General features: G+C 36.9%; 1 protein-coding gene across 1 annotated transcript; it reads left to right on the plus strand.

Moving 5' to 3' along the window:
* Window positions 1-14,362: 14,362 nt before the first annotated feature.
* Window positions 14,363-16,180, plus strand: LOC123722876. Its single transcript, XM_045685443.1, has one exon. The coding sequence runs from the start codon at window positions 14,363-14,365 to the stop codon at window positions 16,178-16,180; it is 1,818 nt and encodes a 605-aa protein (XP_045541399.1).
* The last annotated feature ends 1,914 nt before the right edge of the window (window positions 16,181-18,094 follow it).

Raw genomic sequence — 18,094 nt, forward strand, 5'->3', positions numbered from 1 at the left:
CCACTTCGGTGGTATATTTGAAGCCGGAATTAAATCAGCAAAATTTCACCTAAAACGTGTAGCTGGAAATGCTGCTTTGACGTTTGAGGAGCTAGCAACGTTGTTTACGCAAATTGAAGCTATCCTTAATTCACGTCCGCTGACTCCTCTCTCGTCCAATTGTACTGATCCTTCTCCTCTAACCCCAGGCCACTTCTTAATTGGGAGACCACTTACGTCTATTCCAACGAAGCCCATCACTGCTACTAGACCAAACAGATACGAGCTCATTGAGAAAATAAGGCAGCACTTCTGGGAGCGATGGCGCCGGGAGTACATCTCCGAGTTGCAGCAGCGCACTAAATGGCGCATCGGGCAACAAGGACTCTCCTGCGGGGACGTGGTGGTACTAAAGGAAGAGAACTTACCGCCATTACAATGGCGGATGGGGCGCGTGTGCCGCCTCTACCCAGGGGCTGATGGCGTCAGTAGGGTGGCTGACGTCACTACTTCGAGGGGCATTATACGAAGGGCTATAAATAAACTATGTCTTCTCCCCACTTCAGAATCTAAAGATGACAACGAACCAGAGAGAGCCGTGTCGTCGACCTCTTCTACTTCTTGAAAGCTAAGGCTTTCAACGTGCCGGAGGATGTTCACGCATCGAGCGCGTGAACAGCGGTGGCGGGAGGCGCGGCGAGCGGGGGAAATGCACCGGAAGATCGAGCTGGCCGCCGCGACGCCCGCGCATTGAGCCGGCAGAATTAGTTGCATATCGTCGTATATATTTTTTACACGTTATAATTTTTGTAAACTTTTGTAAAATCATTTTGATATTATATTGACCAGCATATACCGGCTTTCATTAACATGTTATTTTATTTCTTCTCTGTATTATGGCTGTTCAGTACCTTAATAAAATAAAATAAAAAATAAATAAAAATTATTAAGCATCAGACTATGAGAATAGTATTGTAAAAGTATTATTTAAGATTAATAGATCTAAAAGAATAATTTGATAAACATTCCTATGATAACAATGTTGGTTCGATCTTATTTCAAACAATCAACAAAATGATGACTTTGGTTGAATATTATCATTCAGTAAGCTTAATAAAATAAGTCAAATTGGATGATAGTAGTTTGAGTTCAAGTCATTAGACCTTACTGCTACCACGATAAGAACAATTAAATGATAAGTCTAGTCAGATATAAGGAATTTACTAACTTAATAACATATGAGAAAATAAGGATACTTACATTGTTTGAAGTGAGGTGTTCCTTTCCAAGTAGTGACTTTCCTCGGGAAAAAAGCGTAATGTGGATCTGTCTCCCAATGCACGAGTTAAATAGTATGATCACACATTGAATCTCCTTTTAAAGTGTGTGTAAAGGTTTCTATTCATGTAGATTCTTTTCTAAATATGTTCAAAAAGCTAAGCTTGCATATTGTATTACTCACACGTTGAATCATTATGTGTGTGTAAACAATAATCTTTATCTAAGAAGACATAACGTAGATAAAGGTCTAGAGTACACATGCCCATGTTAGATAATTGTTTTATTTAGATACATACAGTGCATGAGTTATGAATGTCAATATAGACAGATCATCTGACAACAGGCGCCACATCCATTTTTGGTTAAGAAGCAGTGTCGGAATATATATTTAAATTAAGATATATTTTGAACCTTATTGTTTATAATCAAATTATTATAAAAGACGGTTGGATGTAAATCGTTGTCTTAGTCTTCTTCGAAGCAGTCACCATGGCGGTAAGTTTTTGTAAAATAAAATTTGTAACTCTAATAATATTTTATATTTATAACTAGCTGTGCCCGCGACTTCGTCCGCGTGAAATACTATTTTGGGTAGCATTTTTTTTGGGCTAATTATTTTATTTAACCAACGTGCTATGCTTTGATGTATGTAGAAGAACATAGAAAGAGGTGTGCCCGGACCGCGCCAAATGTAGGTCCTGGGTCTCTGCCTACCCCTCTGGGTTACGGGTCGTGAATTATGTTGTTGTTGTGGTTTTTACTTAAACTTATAAAAAATGCCAAAAAATATTAAACTTACAAAATATTCACATAAACATCTTCCCATACCAACTTTAATCCCCTATTCCGTTTTGTTACATTGCAACCTTGAGGGTAAAACTTTTACAAATTTCAAATGTCATATTTATTTATATCAAATCAGCAGCCTAAAAAATAAGTTTAAAGCTTCTAACTGTAAAAATGACGATACTTCCATGTAAATTTCCACCCTTACTTTCAGCCTCTTATAACTCTTTTTTCGCGTTAAAAAGTAGGCTTTGTCCTTCCTCAGGCTCTAGACTAAATATTGGTAAGGGTAACATCAAAACATAACAAACAAAACATTCACCAAAACCTTACATATTACCTAACAAAATTTCATCCGTTATTGTTATTTAGCACTCTTGGGGGCAAAATTTTAACAAAAATTTAATTTCCTATTTATTTATATAGAATTAGCAACCTCAAAAATAAGTTTCAAGCTTCTAACTGTAAAAATGACGATACTTTCATACAAATTTCCACCCTAACTTTCAACCCCTTACAAACCCTTTTTCGCGTTGTAAAGTAGTCTTTATCCTTTCTCGGGCTCTAAACTAAATATTTGTAAAGGTAACAGCAAAACATATTGAACAAAACATTCAACAAAATCTAAAATATTCCCAAACAAAATTTCATCCCTAATTGTTATTTAGCACCCTTAAGAGTAAACTTTTTTCAAATATTGAATGTTAATTTCTTTATATCAAATTAGCAGCCACAAAAATAAGTTTCAAGCTTCTAACCGTAAAAAAAGACGATACTTCCATACAATTTTCCACCCCCTCTTTCAACCCCTTACAACCCCCTTTTCGCGTTAAAATGTAGCCTACGTATTTCCTGAGGCTCTAGACTAAATATTGGCAAGGATAACAACAAAACATTCACCAAAACCGAGCATATTGCCAATCAAAATTTCATCCCCTATTGTTATTTAGCACCCTTGGGGGTAAGTTTTTTACAAAAAATTAATTTCATATTTATTTATATAGAATTAGCAACCTCAAAATAAGTTTCAAGCTTCCAACAGTTAAAATGACGATAATTCCATACAAACTTTCACCCCCACGTTCAACCCCTTCCAAACCCTTTTTCGCGTTAAAATGTGCCCTATGTCCTTCCTCAGGCTCTAGACTAAATATTGGTAAGGGTAATAGCAAAACATATTAAAGAAAACATTCAACAAAACTTCACATATTGCCAAACAAAATTTCATCCCCTATTGTTATTTAGCACCCTTGGGGGTAAAATTTTACAAAAATTTAATTTCATATTTATCTTTATCAAATTAGCAGCCTTGAAAATAAGTTACAACCTTCTACCTGTAAAAATGACGATAATTCCATACAAACTTTCACCCCCACTTTCAACCCCTTACAACCCCTTTTTCGCGTTAAAATGTAGCCTATGTCCATCCTCAGGCTCTAGACTAAATATTGGTAAGGGTTACAGCAAAGCATATTAAACAAAACATTCACCAAAACCGAATATATTGCCAAACAAAATTTCATCCCCTATTGTTATTTAGCACCCTTGGGGGTAAAATTTTTCCAAAAATTTAATTTCAAATTTATCTTTATCAAATTAGCCTTGAAAATAAGTTTCAACCTTCTACCTGTAAAAATGACGATAATTCCATACAAACTTTCACCCCCACTTTCAACCCCTTACAACCCCTTTTTCGCGTTAAAATGTAGCCTATGTCCATCCTCAGGCTCTAGACTATCTGTGTACAAAATTTCATTTAAATCGGTTCAGTAGTTTTTGCGTGAAAGCGAGACAGACAGACAGACAGACAGACAGACAGAGTTACTTTCGCATTTATACTATTAGTAAGGATATTAGTAAGGATAATAACATCTGAGATAATTATTCTTAGTCTACTTACACTTGCTTGCTTGATTAATGAAAAACCCTTAAAAAGATATACTAGCTTCATATATTAAAATGAACACTATGTTGTTTGTTACAGTATCCAAATATTCACTGACTGTACAGCGAATAACTCACGACATAGAAGATGATAATAGTCGTGGGCAAGATGTTACCACTGATTTCGTGAATAGACAGAAAAATTTGGCTTCCAGCATCAGAACGACATCATCCGGAGCTAAAGTGATTCGAATAGAGATTTTCGATGCCAATAATTTTGATAACTTCGAACAATCTTTATGTCGATGTAATGCGGAAATTTGTGCACAGCACGTTGTGTCGAACGTCTTCACTGACGACGTCTATATTCGAGTTAAAGAAATTCTTAGGAACATAAACAATAATTTTAAATGACTATCCGTATGATGAGTTAAGCTAGAATGAATATTTATATGTAATAAATAATTATGTATTTAGTTATATAAGTAGCGGATAAATAAAATAAATACTTTATATTTTCTTGATCTTTTACTTTCATAATAAGTACCTATCTACATAAGTTGTTCATTCATTTCAATATTAAAACAATAATGGGTTGATTCAGCTGACATTGATCTGCATAGTTTATAACGATGGATGATGTCGGATCATATCTCATTATAAACGTTACCGCTTCGCGTGTCGGTAAAGATAAGTAATAATTAAACACGACAAAATGATGAATGAACAGCTGAATAATGAAAAGAATTAGGGCAATCCAGATACGCTGAATGATGGCGTATCTGGTTGCCCTAATTCCTACCTACTTAGACCTTCATTTCATTGCAACTGGTACGAGTAGAGCAAACGGCCAAGTTGAACGAGTGATGCGTACTCTTAAGAGCCTCCTTACTATAATTGAAAACGACCCTAACAAAGCGTGGCGTGACGAATTAGGTAACATCCAACTAGCTCTCAATAGTTCTAAATCTTCCGTTACCAAATATTCACCGTCAGAGCTAATGTTTGGAATTCGTTCTAATACTCTAGGAATGTCTAAGTTATACGACGATAATATAGATCATGAGGTTCGCTTAGATTTAGATTCGATAAGAACTGATGCATCAGCTAACATTTGCAAAGCTGCTGAATCTGATACTCTTCGGTTTAATCGTGGTCGAGCCACAATAAGACCCTTCTCTAAAGGAGACTTCGTATTTATTAAAAACTAGCTGTGCCCGCGACTTCGTCCGCGTGAAATACTGTTTTCGTTAAGCATTTTTTTTAAGGATTATTATTTTACTTGACCGACGTGCTATGCGTTGATGTATGGATGTAGACATAGAGATAGGTGTGCCACGACCACACCAAATGTAGGTGTTTGGTCTCTACCTATCCCTCTGGGTTATGGGCACGAATTTAGTTGTTGTTGTTGAGGTATTTTATTTAAACTTATAAAAAATTACAACAAAACAAATGGAACTTACAAAATATTCATTTACTCTTATGCAAATTTTCATCCCCTATTCCCTTATTATATTGCAACATTAAGGGTAAAACTTTTACAAACTTTAAATGACCTATTTATTAATATCAAATTAGTAGCCTAAAAAAAGTTATAAGCTTCTAACTGTAAAAATGACGATACGTCCATACAAATTTCCACCCCTACTTTTACCCCCTTATACACCCTCTTTCACGATAAAAATTAATCTTTGTCCTTTCTCAGGCTCTAAGCTAAATATCAGTAAGTATAATAGTAAAACATATTAAACAAAACATTCATTAAAACCTCACATATTGCGAAACAAATTTTCATCCCCTATTGTTATTTAGCACCCTTACGGGTAAAATTTTTACAAAAATCGAAATTCTTACTTATTTATATCAAATTAGCAGCATTAGAAAGAAGTTTCAAGCTTCTTACTGTAAAAATGACGATACTTCCATACAAATTACCACCCCCACATTCAACCCCTTACAACCCTTTTTTCGCGTTAAAAAGTAGTCTTTGTTCTTTCTCGAGCTCTAGACTAAATATCAGTAAGGGTAACAGCAAAACATATTAAATAAAACATTCACCTAAACCTCACATATTCCCAAACAAATTTTCATCCCCTATTGTTATTTAGCACCCTTCAGAGTAAAATTTTTACAGAAATTGAATTTCATATTTATTTATATCAAATTAGCAGCCTTAGACAGAAGTTTCATGCTTCTAACTGTAAAAATGACGAAACTTCCATACAAATCACCACCCCTACTTTCAACCCCTTACAACCCTTTTTTCGCGTTTAAAAACAGACTATGTTCTTTCTGAGGCCCTAGACTAAATATTGGTAAGTGTAACAGCAAAACATACTAAACAAAACATTCACCGAAGTCTAAAATATTCCCAAACAAAATTTCATCCCCTATAGTTATTTAGCACCCTTGAGGGTAACATTGATACAAAAATTTAATTTCATATTTATTTCTATCAAATTAGCAGCCTTAGAAAGAAATTTCAAGCTTCTAACTGTTAAAATGACAATACTTCCATACAAATTACCACCCCCACTTTCAACCCCTTACAACCCTGTTTTCGCGTTAAAAAGTAGCCTATGTTCTTTCTGAGGCTCTAGAATATCTGTGTACCAAATTTCATTTAAATCGGTTCAGTAAACAATAGTAGGCGACACTTCCATACAAATTTTCACCCCCATTTTCAACCCCTTACATCCCCTTTTTCGCGTTAAAATATAGCCTATGTCCATCCTCAGGCTCTAGACTATCTGTATACCAAATTTCATTTAAATCGGTTCAGTAGTTTTGGCGTGAAAGCGAGACAGACAGACAGACAGACAGAGTTACTTTCGCATTTATAATATTAGTAAGGATTAGCAGCATTAGAAAGAAATTTCAAGCTTCTTACTGTAAAAATTACGATACTTCCATACAAATTACCACCCCCACATTCAACCCCTTACAACCCTTTTTTCGCGTTAAAAAGTAGTCTTTGTTCTTTCTCGGGCCCTAAACTAAATATCAGTAAGGGTAACAGCAAAACATATTAAATAAAACATTCACCTAAGCCTCACATATTCCCAAACAAATTTTCATCCCCTATTGTTATTTAGCACCCTTTACAGAAATTGAATTTCATATTTATTTATATCAAATTAGCAGCCTTAGACAGAAGTTTCATGCTTCTAACTGTAAAAATGACGATACTTCCATACAAATTACCACCCCCACTTTCAACCCCTTACAACCCTGTTTTCGCGTTAAAAAGTAGCCTATGTTCTTTCTGAGGCTCTAGAATATCTGTGTACCAAATTTCATTTAAATCGGTTCAGTAAACAATAGTAGGCGACACTTCCATACAAACTTTCACCCCCACTTTCAACCCCTTACAACCCCTTTTTCGCGTTAAAATGTAGCCTATGTCCATCCTCAGGCTCTAGGCTATTTGTGTACAACATTTCATTTAAATCGGTTCAGTAGTTTTTGCGTGAAAGCGAGACAGACAGACAGACAGACAGAGTTACTTTCGCATTTATAATATTAGTAAGGAAGTAAGGATTGTGAACGGAATAAAACAAAATTGGATAGTAAGTTTCGAGGTCCATATGTTATAAAAGAAGTACTTGAGAATGATCGCTACGAACTTAAAAGCCTAGGTGGTTCTCAGAGAACTTATAAATACGCTCACGAGAATTTGCGCGCGGTACCCCAGGGACATATCGGTTTAATCGAAATAGCTACTGGTCTTTTAAATCGTGAAGAGGCCGTGACGGCGTCGGAAGATGAAGAAAGTATAACTAATTCAAATCATGACAATGATAACTCTGATACCTTGACCATATGCTCAAACACTGTTTCCGTTGATTCGGGAACGCTCACAGCAGGCTCAGACACTCTCAGTGTATGCTCAGATCCTGAGACTTGGGAAATATTGCACGAAACTGAAATTCATACAGAACGGGATGAATAGTAGTCGTAAGTAAGTGAAAACGATCTGTAAGAATCTCTTTCCTGCTAAATAGTCAGACAAAAAAAAAATGTTATCCGAGTCAGTATCAGATTGACTTGTCTCTGTGCTTTTGTTTATGAGACGATTATTGTCGTCCGAGTTAGAGCCCTTTAAGTTGGTCGACTTGTTCTGGATGCCTTGCAGATTGTGGTAAGACGATTATTGTCGTCCGAGTTAGAGCCCTTTAAGTTTGGTCGACTTGTTCAGGATGCCCTGCAGATTGTGGTTAGACGAATGTTGTCGTCCGGGTCACATCCACCAAAGGATTGACCTGTCCAATAGTACCGATTGTGAACAGTTAACCTACATGCTGTTTAGTGACAAGGCGGTGTCATCTGACTTAATTGTTATGAGACGCTCGCCTTAAGTCTCAAGTATCATATGATGATTGTAATGAGTAGTCCGTCAGGATGCCGAACGGAATAGGTACAACTACAGTTCATTGTTTCAGAGAATCGCCCGAGGACGGTCGAATGTCAGTCCGGCCGTGACGGCGTATCCGCCAAAGTCAAATGTCTGGTTGACTTTTAGCTGTCAAAAGTCAGCCAAGCGAAGCGTCACTGTCGATGGTTGTGAGGGCGGCCATCTTTGAGCAGTGTTGTTCGAGACGGCGCCCGCGCACCACGCTTGCGACGAATCGCTTAGCATCGAATTAACAATTAAATCTAGTGCTTAATTAAGTTGATGTCGCATTGATTAGACACTACAGTGTTCATTTAACTGTGTATTTTTGATTAACCTTATTAAACAACAGTGATTACAACAAGGACTTGTGATATTTCTGCTCACGCCCACCTGCCGACATTCCCGCTTTTCTACACGCCAAAATGAGTTCTGATGAAGGCCTTCCTGCCCCTTCATACTTATGCCGGCTACACACCTTCGGTTTAAATGAACAGTCGAAAATGTACATTTGTAGGAGAACTGTAAAGTTTAAGTGACAGTTGTAATTTTGCCTACATACGTACAATTTAACTGAACAGTTAAAACTGAAGGTCTGTAGCGAAGGCTTTAGCGAATAAAGTTAATGTAAAAAAGGCGACAAAATAGTGCTGTGATTAATTTTAGTGTATTCAAACTAATGTATGTATATTAAGTTATATATAACATGTAAATATATACAAATAACTAGCTGTCGCCCGCGACTCCGTCCGCGAGCAGTTAAAAAAAAAATGAAAAATAGATGTTGGCCGATTCTCAGACCTACTGAATATGCTCACAAAATTTCATGAGAATCGGTCAAGCCGTTTCGGAGGAGTAAGGGAACGAAAACTGTGACACGAGAATTTTATATATTAGATATTAACTTTCCCGTTGGGCCGATCGGCCTACCGGTCAAACACTTTTATTGATCGAACAACAACGATTTTATTGATTAGACGGTAGGCCCAACGGGAAATACTACCTAGATTTAGTATATGTATAACTGTGAGTTTTCATTGCCAAAGCACTTGCTAAAACATGTCAACTTTCTATTTTTTTATTTTGTAATTTCTGATTTTTTTTTCAAGTGAGTGGGAGATAAAAAAATATGTTTTACAAATGTTTCGGCGGTGGAAACATATTTAGGATGAATGTAAAATATTATTTCGATCAAAGGTCTGGTGCCGATTTGTGTTATTTGACAGTGAAATGAAATTAAAGATTTGATAAAAAATTATCAATACTGCAAAATAAGTAGCTCTTCTAGTGTTGCGGATGTCCATGGGAGTCAATCAGTGATCAGATCACCTCAGTGCAGAGCTGGGCATTAACTCGTTAATCCGTTAATCGTTAATTAACGAAGTTAACATTTTGCTTAACGGATTAGCTTTTAAGTTAACTTCAAAAAGTGTTAACGCTTTTGTTAACTTCCGTTAAACTCAACTTCCGTTAATAAAAGACCGTTAATCGTTAAATTAGAAACTTGTAGACGTGCTGTCATTTTGTTTAAATTACGCGCCACGCCACGCTCGTAAGTTCAGCTATGTTGGGCGACTGTCGGCGACTCGAATGGTGAACGAACGAGTTGATAATTGATATATGTGAAGTTCGCGTGCAAGTGTATGCATCAGAGCGTCCAGGAAAGACGTGACCAACAGGACAAAATCAAAAGAACATTGTAAATAGTGTATTTCATTACGAGTATATAAAAGCAATAGTATGTAATAGCCCACATCCCGAACGCCCTTCGTCCCTGCAATACGCCACTTTTTGAACAACTGTAAAACACTTTTTTACTCGTGCTTTTTCTTTAGCTTTTCCAAACTCGTGCGTTCTTTCCCAACTGTCAAAATAATGTCTAAGAAAAAACCAACCACGAAGTTTTTACAAAAAAAAATCATTGAAGTTTTTATGCTTCATGCAAATATTTCTAAAAAGAAGCTCCTAATTTGTTACAATATCAGATTTAATGATTTTATGCAATGAATTAGGTTAGGTTTCATTTTATTTCATCTCATTAAATTTAATTTTTATTTCATATCAATAAAAATAATCTACTGAAGACTTGGCCGTTTGGGCATATCATTAAATGACGATCTGCTTATAGGTCCTCAGTTACAAGAAGACTTAAGATATCTTCTAATAAGATGGCGTACCAAGCAAGTTTGTTTTATGGCTGATATTCAAAAAATGTACTTACAAATATTAGTCACCAAAGAGCATACAGATTACCAACGCATTGTTTGGAGATCAGATGAAGCCGAAGACCTGCAAGAATATCGCCTTCTTAGAGTAACGTTCGGAACAGCCTCTGCACCATATCTGGCTGTCAAAACTTTACAACAAGTTGCTCATGATGAAGGAAAACATAATCCACTAGCTTCACAAACAATTATAGAAGACTAGCTGTGCCCGCGACTTCGTCCGCGTGAAATACTATTTTGGGTAGCATTTTTTTTGAGCTAATTATTTTATTTAACCAACGTGCTGTGCTTTGATGTATGTAGAAGAACATAGAAAGAGGTGTGCCCGGACCGCGCCAAATGTAGGTCCTGGGTCTCTGCCTACCCCTCTGGGTTACGGGTCGAGAATTATGTTGTTTTTGTTTTTTTTACTTAAACTTATAAAAAATGCGAAAAAATATTAAACTTACAAAATATTCACATAAACATCTTCCCATACAAACTTTCATCCCCTATTCCGTTTTGTTACATTGCAACCTTGAGGGTAAAACTTTTACAAATTTCAAATGTCATATTTATTTATATCAAATCAGCAGCCTAAAAAATAAGTTTAAAGCTACTAACTGTAAAAATGACGATACTTCCATACAAATTTCCACCCTCACTTTCAGCCTTTTTTTTTTTTTTTTTTTTAAAGAGGGGAATGCTTTATGCATACGACATGCCCCGGGGGGGACACGAAGTTATGCGAGATTCTCTCCCCTAGTGGGAGCATACCCGCTAAACCACCTCTGTTCCTCCTGCGCATTGGTGACGGGGCTACGGGCACGCTTTCGCACTCCTCCGCGGCCCCGTTTGCGCTAGCCGCCGAAGCAGCTCCACCACTGGGGTGGGTGAACCCACCATCCATCCTTTAGGGGAGGCGCGCCGGAACGATACGCGCCATCCTCCTTGCCCTTCGAAGCGGGTGACAGGTCCCCCCGAACCTGCCACCACGGGGCTATGGAAGCCGGAGAGACGAGGTTTTACCCCCGCCTCCCCAGCCACCATCGGCGGGTCCGATGTCGGGCCCCGCCGTTGACCCTACGGGCCGCAGAGGGGCTGGGTATGTCAGTACCCCTCCGCGGCCCCACCACACGTCCGGCCACGAGGGCTGTAAGATGGGCAGGATAAACCAGTACCCACCCACACCCCCCGCGGCCCCACCTCCAGGCCTGCTCCGAGGCGGACCCCAGAGTCCGCCTCTGGCAGCCTCCTCCGGGTGGGTCGGCCCTGCACGCTAGACCAGCCCAGTCCGGCCCAAGACAGCCGGTCCTGCACGCTAGGCCGACCCTGGTTCCTCTTAGCTTCACCGTGGGAGGCAGCCACGGTTACTAGAGCCCCACCGCCACGACAAGGCGGGAACCGTTGGACCCTCACTTTCAGCCTCTTATAACCCTTTTTTCGCGTTAAAAAGTAGGCTTTGTACTTCCTCAGGCTCTAGACTAAATATTGGTAAGGGTAACATCAAAACATATTAAACAAAACATTCACCAAAACCTTACATATTGCCTAACAAAATTTCATCCCCTATTGTTATTTAGCACTCTTGGGGGCAAAATTTTTACAAAAATTTAATTTACTATTTATTTATATAGAATTAGCAACCTCAAAAATAAGTTTCAAGCTTCTAACTGTAAAAATGACGATACTTTCATACAAATTTCCACCCTAACTTTCAACCCCTTACAAACCCTTTTTCGCGTTGTAAAGTAGTCTTTATCCTTTCTAGGGCTCTAAACTAAATATTTGTAACGGTAACAGCAAAACATATTGAACAAAACATTCAACAAAATCTAAAATATTCCCAAACAAAATTTCATCCCTAATTGTTATTTAGCACCCTTAAAAGTAAACTTTTTTTCAAATATTGAATATTAATTTCTTTATATCAAATTAGCAGCCTCAAAAATAAGTTTCAAGCTTCTAACTGTAAAAGAAGACGATACTTCCATACAATTTTCCACCCCCTCTTTCAACCCCTTACAACCCCCTTTTCGCGTTAAAATGTAGCCTACGTTTTTCCTCAGGCTCTAGACTAAATATTGGCAAGGATAACAGCAAAACATATTAAACAAAACATTCACCAAAACCGAGCATATTGCCAATCTAAATTTCATCCCCTATTGTTATTTAGCACCCTTGGGGGTAAATTTTTTACAAAAATTTAATTTCATATTTATTTATATAGAATTAGCAACCTCAAAAATAAGTTTCAAGCTTCCAACTGTAAAAATGACGATAATTCCATACAAACTTTCACCCCCACGTTCAACCCCTTGCAAACCCTTTTTCGCGTTAAAATGTGCCCTATGTCCTTCCTCAGGCTCTAGACTAAATATTGGTAAGGGTAATAGCAAAACATATTAAAGAAAACATTCAACAAAACCTCACATATTGCCAAACAAAATTTCATCCCCTATTGTTATTTAGCACCCATGGGGGTGAAATTTTACAAAAATTTAATTTCATATTTATCTTTATCAAAGTAGCAGCCTTGAAAATAAGTTTCAACCTTCTACCTGTAAAAATGACGATAATTCCATACAAACTTTCACCCCCACTTTCAACCCCTTCAAACCCCTTTTTCGCGTTAAAATGTAGACTACGTCTTTTCTCAGGCTCTAGACTAAATATTGGTAAGGGTTACAGCAAAGCATATTAAACAAAACATTCACCAAAACCGAATATATTGCAAAACAAAATTTCATCCCCTATTGTTATTTAACACCCTCGAGGGTAAATTTTTTACAAAAATTTAATTTCATATTTATTTATATAGAATTAGCAACCTCAAAAATAAGTTTCAAGCTTCCAACTGTAAAAATGACGATAATTCCATACAAACTTTCACCCCCACGTTCAACCCCTTGCAAACCCTTTTTCGCGTTAAAATGTAGCCTATGTCCATCCTCAGGCTCTAGGCTATTTGTGTACAAAATTTCATTTAAATCGGTTCAGTAATTTTTGCGTGAAAGCGAGACAGACAGACAGACAGACAGACAGACAGACAGAGTTACTTTCGCATTTATAATATTAGTAAGGATTTCTACATGGATGATCTTCTCTCAGGTGCTGATACACCAGAAGAAGCAATAACTTTAGCTCATGAAATTACAACTATTCTAGAAAAGGGAGGCTTCCAACTAAGAAAATGGTCATCCAACAACATTCAATTCTTACAGTCCATTGAAGAAAACAAAAGATCTGCAAATGTTAAAGTTGATATGAATTTAGACGGCACAATAAAAGCATTAGGTATAACATGGAATCTAAACACAGACAGCTTTGAATATTCACTAAGCCTATCACAAATCGGAAAGTCTATTACAAAACGAAGCATCTTATCAGACATACAAAATTTTTCGATCCACTTGGCTGGATTGCACCAAGTATTGTTTTGGCAAAAATGTTAATGCAAAAACTATGGCTACAGTAACTAACATGGGATGAAACAGTCAGTGAAGAACTAGAACAAGAATGGCGACAATTAAGATTTGATTTTGACACAGTCCAAAATATTAAAGTGAAAAGATGGATTGGAACAACCACTACTAACAAAGATAAAATACAATTACACGGATTCAGCGATGCTTCAACACATGCATATGCTGCAGTAGTTTACATTAGAACTGAAACAAATGGCAGAATAGAAACAAACTTAATTGCTGCAAGGACACGAGTAGCACCACTCAAAACAATTTTCTTACCTCGCTTAGAACTTTGTGGAGCCTTGCTACTATCCAAACTTATGAAGCAAATTGGTGAAGCACTAAGAATACCTACCTCACAGATGTATGCATGGTCAGACTCGTCAATTGTCATTTCTTGGCTTTCTGGAGATCCCAACCGCTGGAAACTTTTTGTAGCAAATCGTGTAATAGAAATCATAGAGAATATCAACCACAACCACTGGAACCATGTACAATCACAAGACAATCCCGCAGATCCAGCTTCTCGAGGAATGCTGCTGTCAGCTCTGAAGACATGCGATTTGTGGTGGAATGGTGCAAATTGGTTATCTGAAAAAGATATTAAAATTATTAAACAAGATATAGAACCAACACAATTAGAAATGAAAAATAAATTAATGGATAAAAACAAACCTGAAATTACTTACCTGATTACTGATGAACCTGTAAAAGAAGAAACAACATTAATGTCACAATTAGAAAATTTTGATAACTTAAGTGAATTACTCAATACAATTGTATATTGCAAAAGATTTTTAAATTTTAAAAAACATATAAAAGCAAACGCAAAAGAAATCACAGTGAAAGAGATAGAAGAAGCATTAAAATTTTGTATTAGAAAAGCACAAGAAGAAGAATTTCACGCAGATATTAGTAAGCTAAAGAATAAAAAGCAAGTAAGCAAGAAAAGTAAATTGAAGTCACTTAGCCCTTTCTTAGACGAAGAAAATATTCTCAGGGTGGGCGGTCGTCTCAGACACGCAGACCTAGATCAAAACAGAAAGCATCCTATAGTTATTGGAAACACAAACTTTCTTGTTCAATATTTAATAGAAGATGCACATGCCAAAACGCTGCATGGCAGCGCACAATTAATGTTGTGCTATTTACGTTCAAAATACTGGATATTAAGAGTAAAATCACAAGTTAAACAACACGTACACCGTTGTCTAATATGTGCAAGAATAAAAGCAATATCAAGAACGCAATTAATGGGAGACTTACCTAAGCAAAGAGTGCTGCCATCCAGACCTTTTCTGAACACAGGAGTCGATTTTGCCGGTCCTTTTCAAATGTTGATGTGCAAGGGTCGAGGAAACAGAACGACGAAAACTTACATAGCAATTTTCATATGCACAGCTACCAAAGCTATCCAGATCGAATTAGTGGGCGATCTCACTTCCGAAGCCTTCATAGGTGCTTTTCGACGTTTCGTCTCACGAAGAGGCAAATGCAGTCATTTATGGAGCGACCAAGGAAGAAACTTCGTTGGTGCAGATAAGCAACTGGCCGATGCCTGGAATGAGGCTAAACTACAATTTTCTGGTCATATCGCACAACAACTAGCCACAGAAGGCACTCAATGGCATTTTATTCCAGCTCACAGCCCTCACTTTGGCGGATTGTGGGAGGCTGGCGTCAAGTCTATAAAATACCATTTAAAAAGAATAATTTCAACTCACCTTACGTACGAAGAAATGACAACAGTTTTATGCCAAGTAGAAGCTTGCTTAAATTCACGCCCGTTAAGTCCAATAGATGACAATGATCCAGATAATCTCACTCCTCTTACCCCTGGACACTTTTTAATAGGTGAAGCTCCAATCGTGGTGCCTTCACCAGACCTCAAGGACATCAAAATTTCACCCTTAGCTTGTTGGCAACACACACAGAAGTTAGTACAAGATATTTGGCGGCGCTGGCAAAATGAATATCTGTCAAGACTACAACAACGCCCCAAATGGCTGAAGCTAGAGAAAGAATTCAAGATTGGATACATTGTACTAATTAAAGATTTCACTCTACCGCCAGGAAAGTGGTCTCTTGGTAGAATTACAGCCAAACATCCAGGAGAAGGCGGATTGATCAGAGTCTACAGTGTTTGGAGTAGCAGCGGATCTCATGGTTCGACCGTCTAGAGACCAGCAGTCAATTTATGCCCATTGCCTATCAATTATTAGTTTATTTTTTCTTTAACATCTTTTAATTGTATTAACGTTCTTTCATTTTATTAGTTGATTGCATATTTTGTTTTGTATAACTTAGACATCTAGAAAAGGACCATCTGTCCTTTTGGTGGGCGGTATGTTGAACGAAACTTGTGACTGACAGATGACATAATACGACAACTGACAGATGACATTAGCACATTTTTAAAGTAACGCAATCGCAACTTTTTTTCCCTTCTTATTGCAACCATTGTAAAAACGTGATTGAAAATTATACATCTTACACATTATAGAAGCATTTTATTCAAAAGTTCAAGAACTACATTGCATCCCCAACAGATGGATATGCAAATAAAAAAGAACTTATAAAATCAGTAAATAATATAAACAATAAAATAAAAAAGCTCAACAACGAGGAAGACGAAGCTAACCTAAAGTTTAAAAAAGTATATAAACCTATAATACAGCCTTTGGAGATTCGTATAAAAAAAACAAAATTATCATGATAATAATAATTCTAACCTTGAAAACAATGACTATCATAGAGACTAAACTTGAAAATTATAACAAAATCTTAAATGAAAAAGATTCTTCCATAGAATATGAAGATTTTAAGGATTTGGTTACAGCGAGCTCCAATGATGCATTAGAATGTTCTGATTCACAAAATGATGAAAACTCTGAGTCGGAGGAAAATGATAATACAAACATTTCCCTCAAAAAAGAAGACATTATGGATATCTATGGTGATATAAACGTGCCGTTTGGAATACGTAGTGAAAATAATAAATTAATAATAATAATAATAATAATAATAAACTCATTTAATCCATTCAGAAAGCATAACATTAATTAGAAAGTAAACAATAAAAAAGTAAAAACAAAAAAAAAATAACAAACATGCTGAAAGGAGGGAAAAAACACAAAAACTATTTAAAAAAAAAAAATAATAAAAAAGCAACAAGCATGCACATATTAACAAGTATAAAAAAATCAAAGTTCCTACTAGGTTTGCAATGCTGAATGGACAAGGCCTTTACTCAGCATTGTGCTTATTTCTTTTCAGAAATAAGCGCTGATATTCTGTAAAAGCCTGTACGTCAGTGCGTCAGTTACAGCAGTAAATAATTCTTAATTCTCATAAATGTATAAGTGAAATAAGGTGATTCTAAAAAAAAATATATATAATTACGAATTTTGATTAGGTTGAGAGTAAAAAGTATAATTTGGAAAGGGGAAAAAAATAGTAATAATTGGGAAAAAAACAAAAGAGGGGTCTGTAGGTCTGATTAAGCATTCACAACTCTTTTTGAATTTGCATCAAAAACGATCTCAATTTGCTTTTAAATGTGATTTTGGTGCGTGCGCTCTTAATAGGCGGCGGGATGTTGTTCCAACACTTTGTTGCCGCATACCGAAAGCTACCTCGGAACGCGGCAGACTTGTGACGTTGGGTGCACAATTGCGGAAAACGTCGCCCCTGTTCAGAGCCCTTGCTCCTTGTAAAAATCAGTTTATTGCTCAGGTATTTTGGAGCTTCTGTTTTTATAATCTCAAAGAGCAAGCACGCTAAGTGAAGTTTTCTGCGATACGTGATTTTTAACATGTTATGCTCATTTAGGAATGACGTAACGTGATTTCGCGGTGGTATCGAGAAGCAAAATCTAGCACATGCATTTTGTACCCGTTGGATTAGTTTTTCAGTCCTAGCATATAAACGAGGTCCGTACACTGTGTCTGAATAATTTAATTTCGATAATACCAGCGCCTCCACTAGTTGGATACGAAGCCGTTCACTTAAATACCTCCGAACTTTGTACAACACTTTTAACCTGTAGAAGCAGCTGCGTACGACTCCCGAAATATGCTTTTCGTAGCGCAAGC

The sequence above is a fragment of the Papilio machaon genome, chromosome W (assembly GCF_912999745.1).
Source record: "Papilio machaon chromosome W, ilPapMach1.1, whole genome shotgun sequence".
NCBI lineage: Eukaryota > Metazoa > Arthropoda > Insecta > Lepidoptera > Papilionidae > Papilio > Papilio machaon.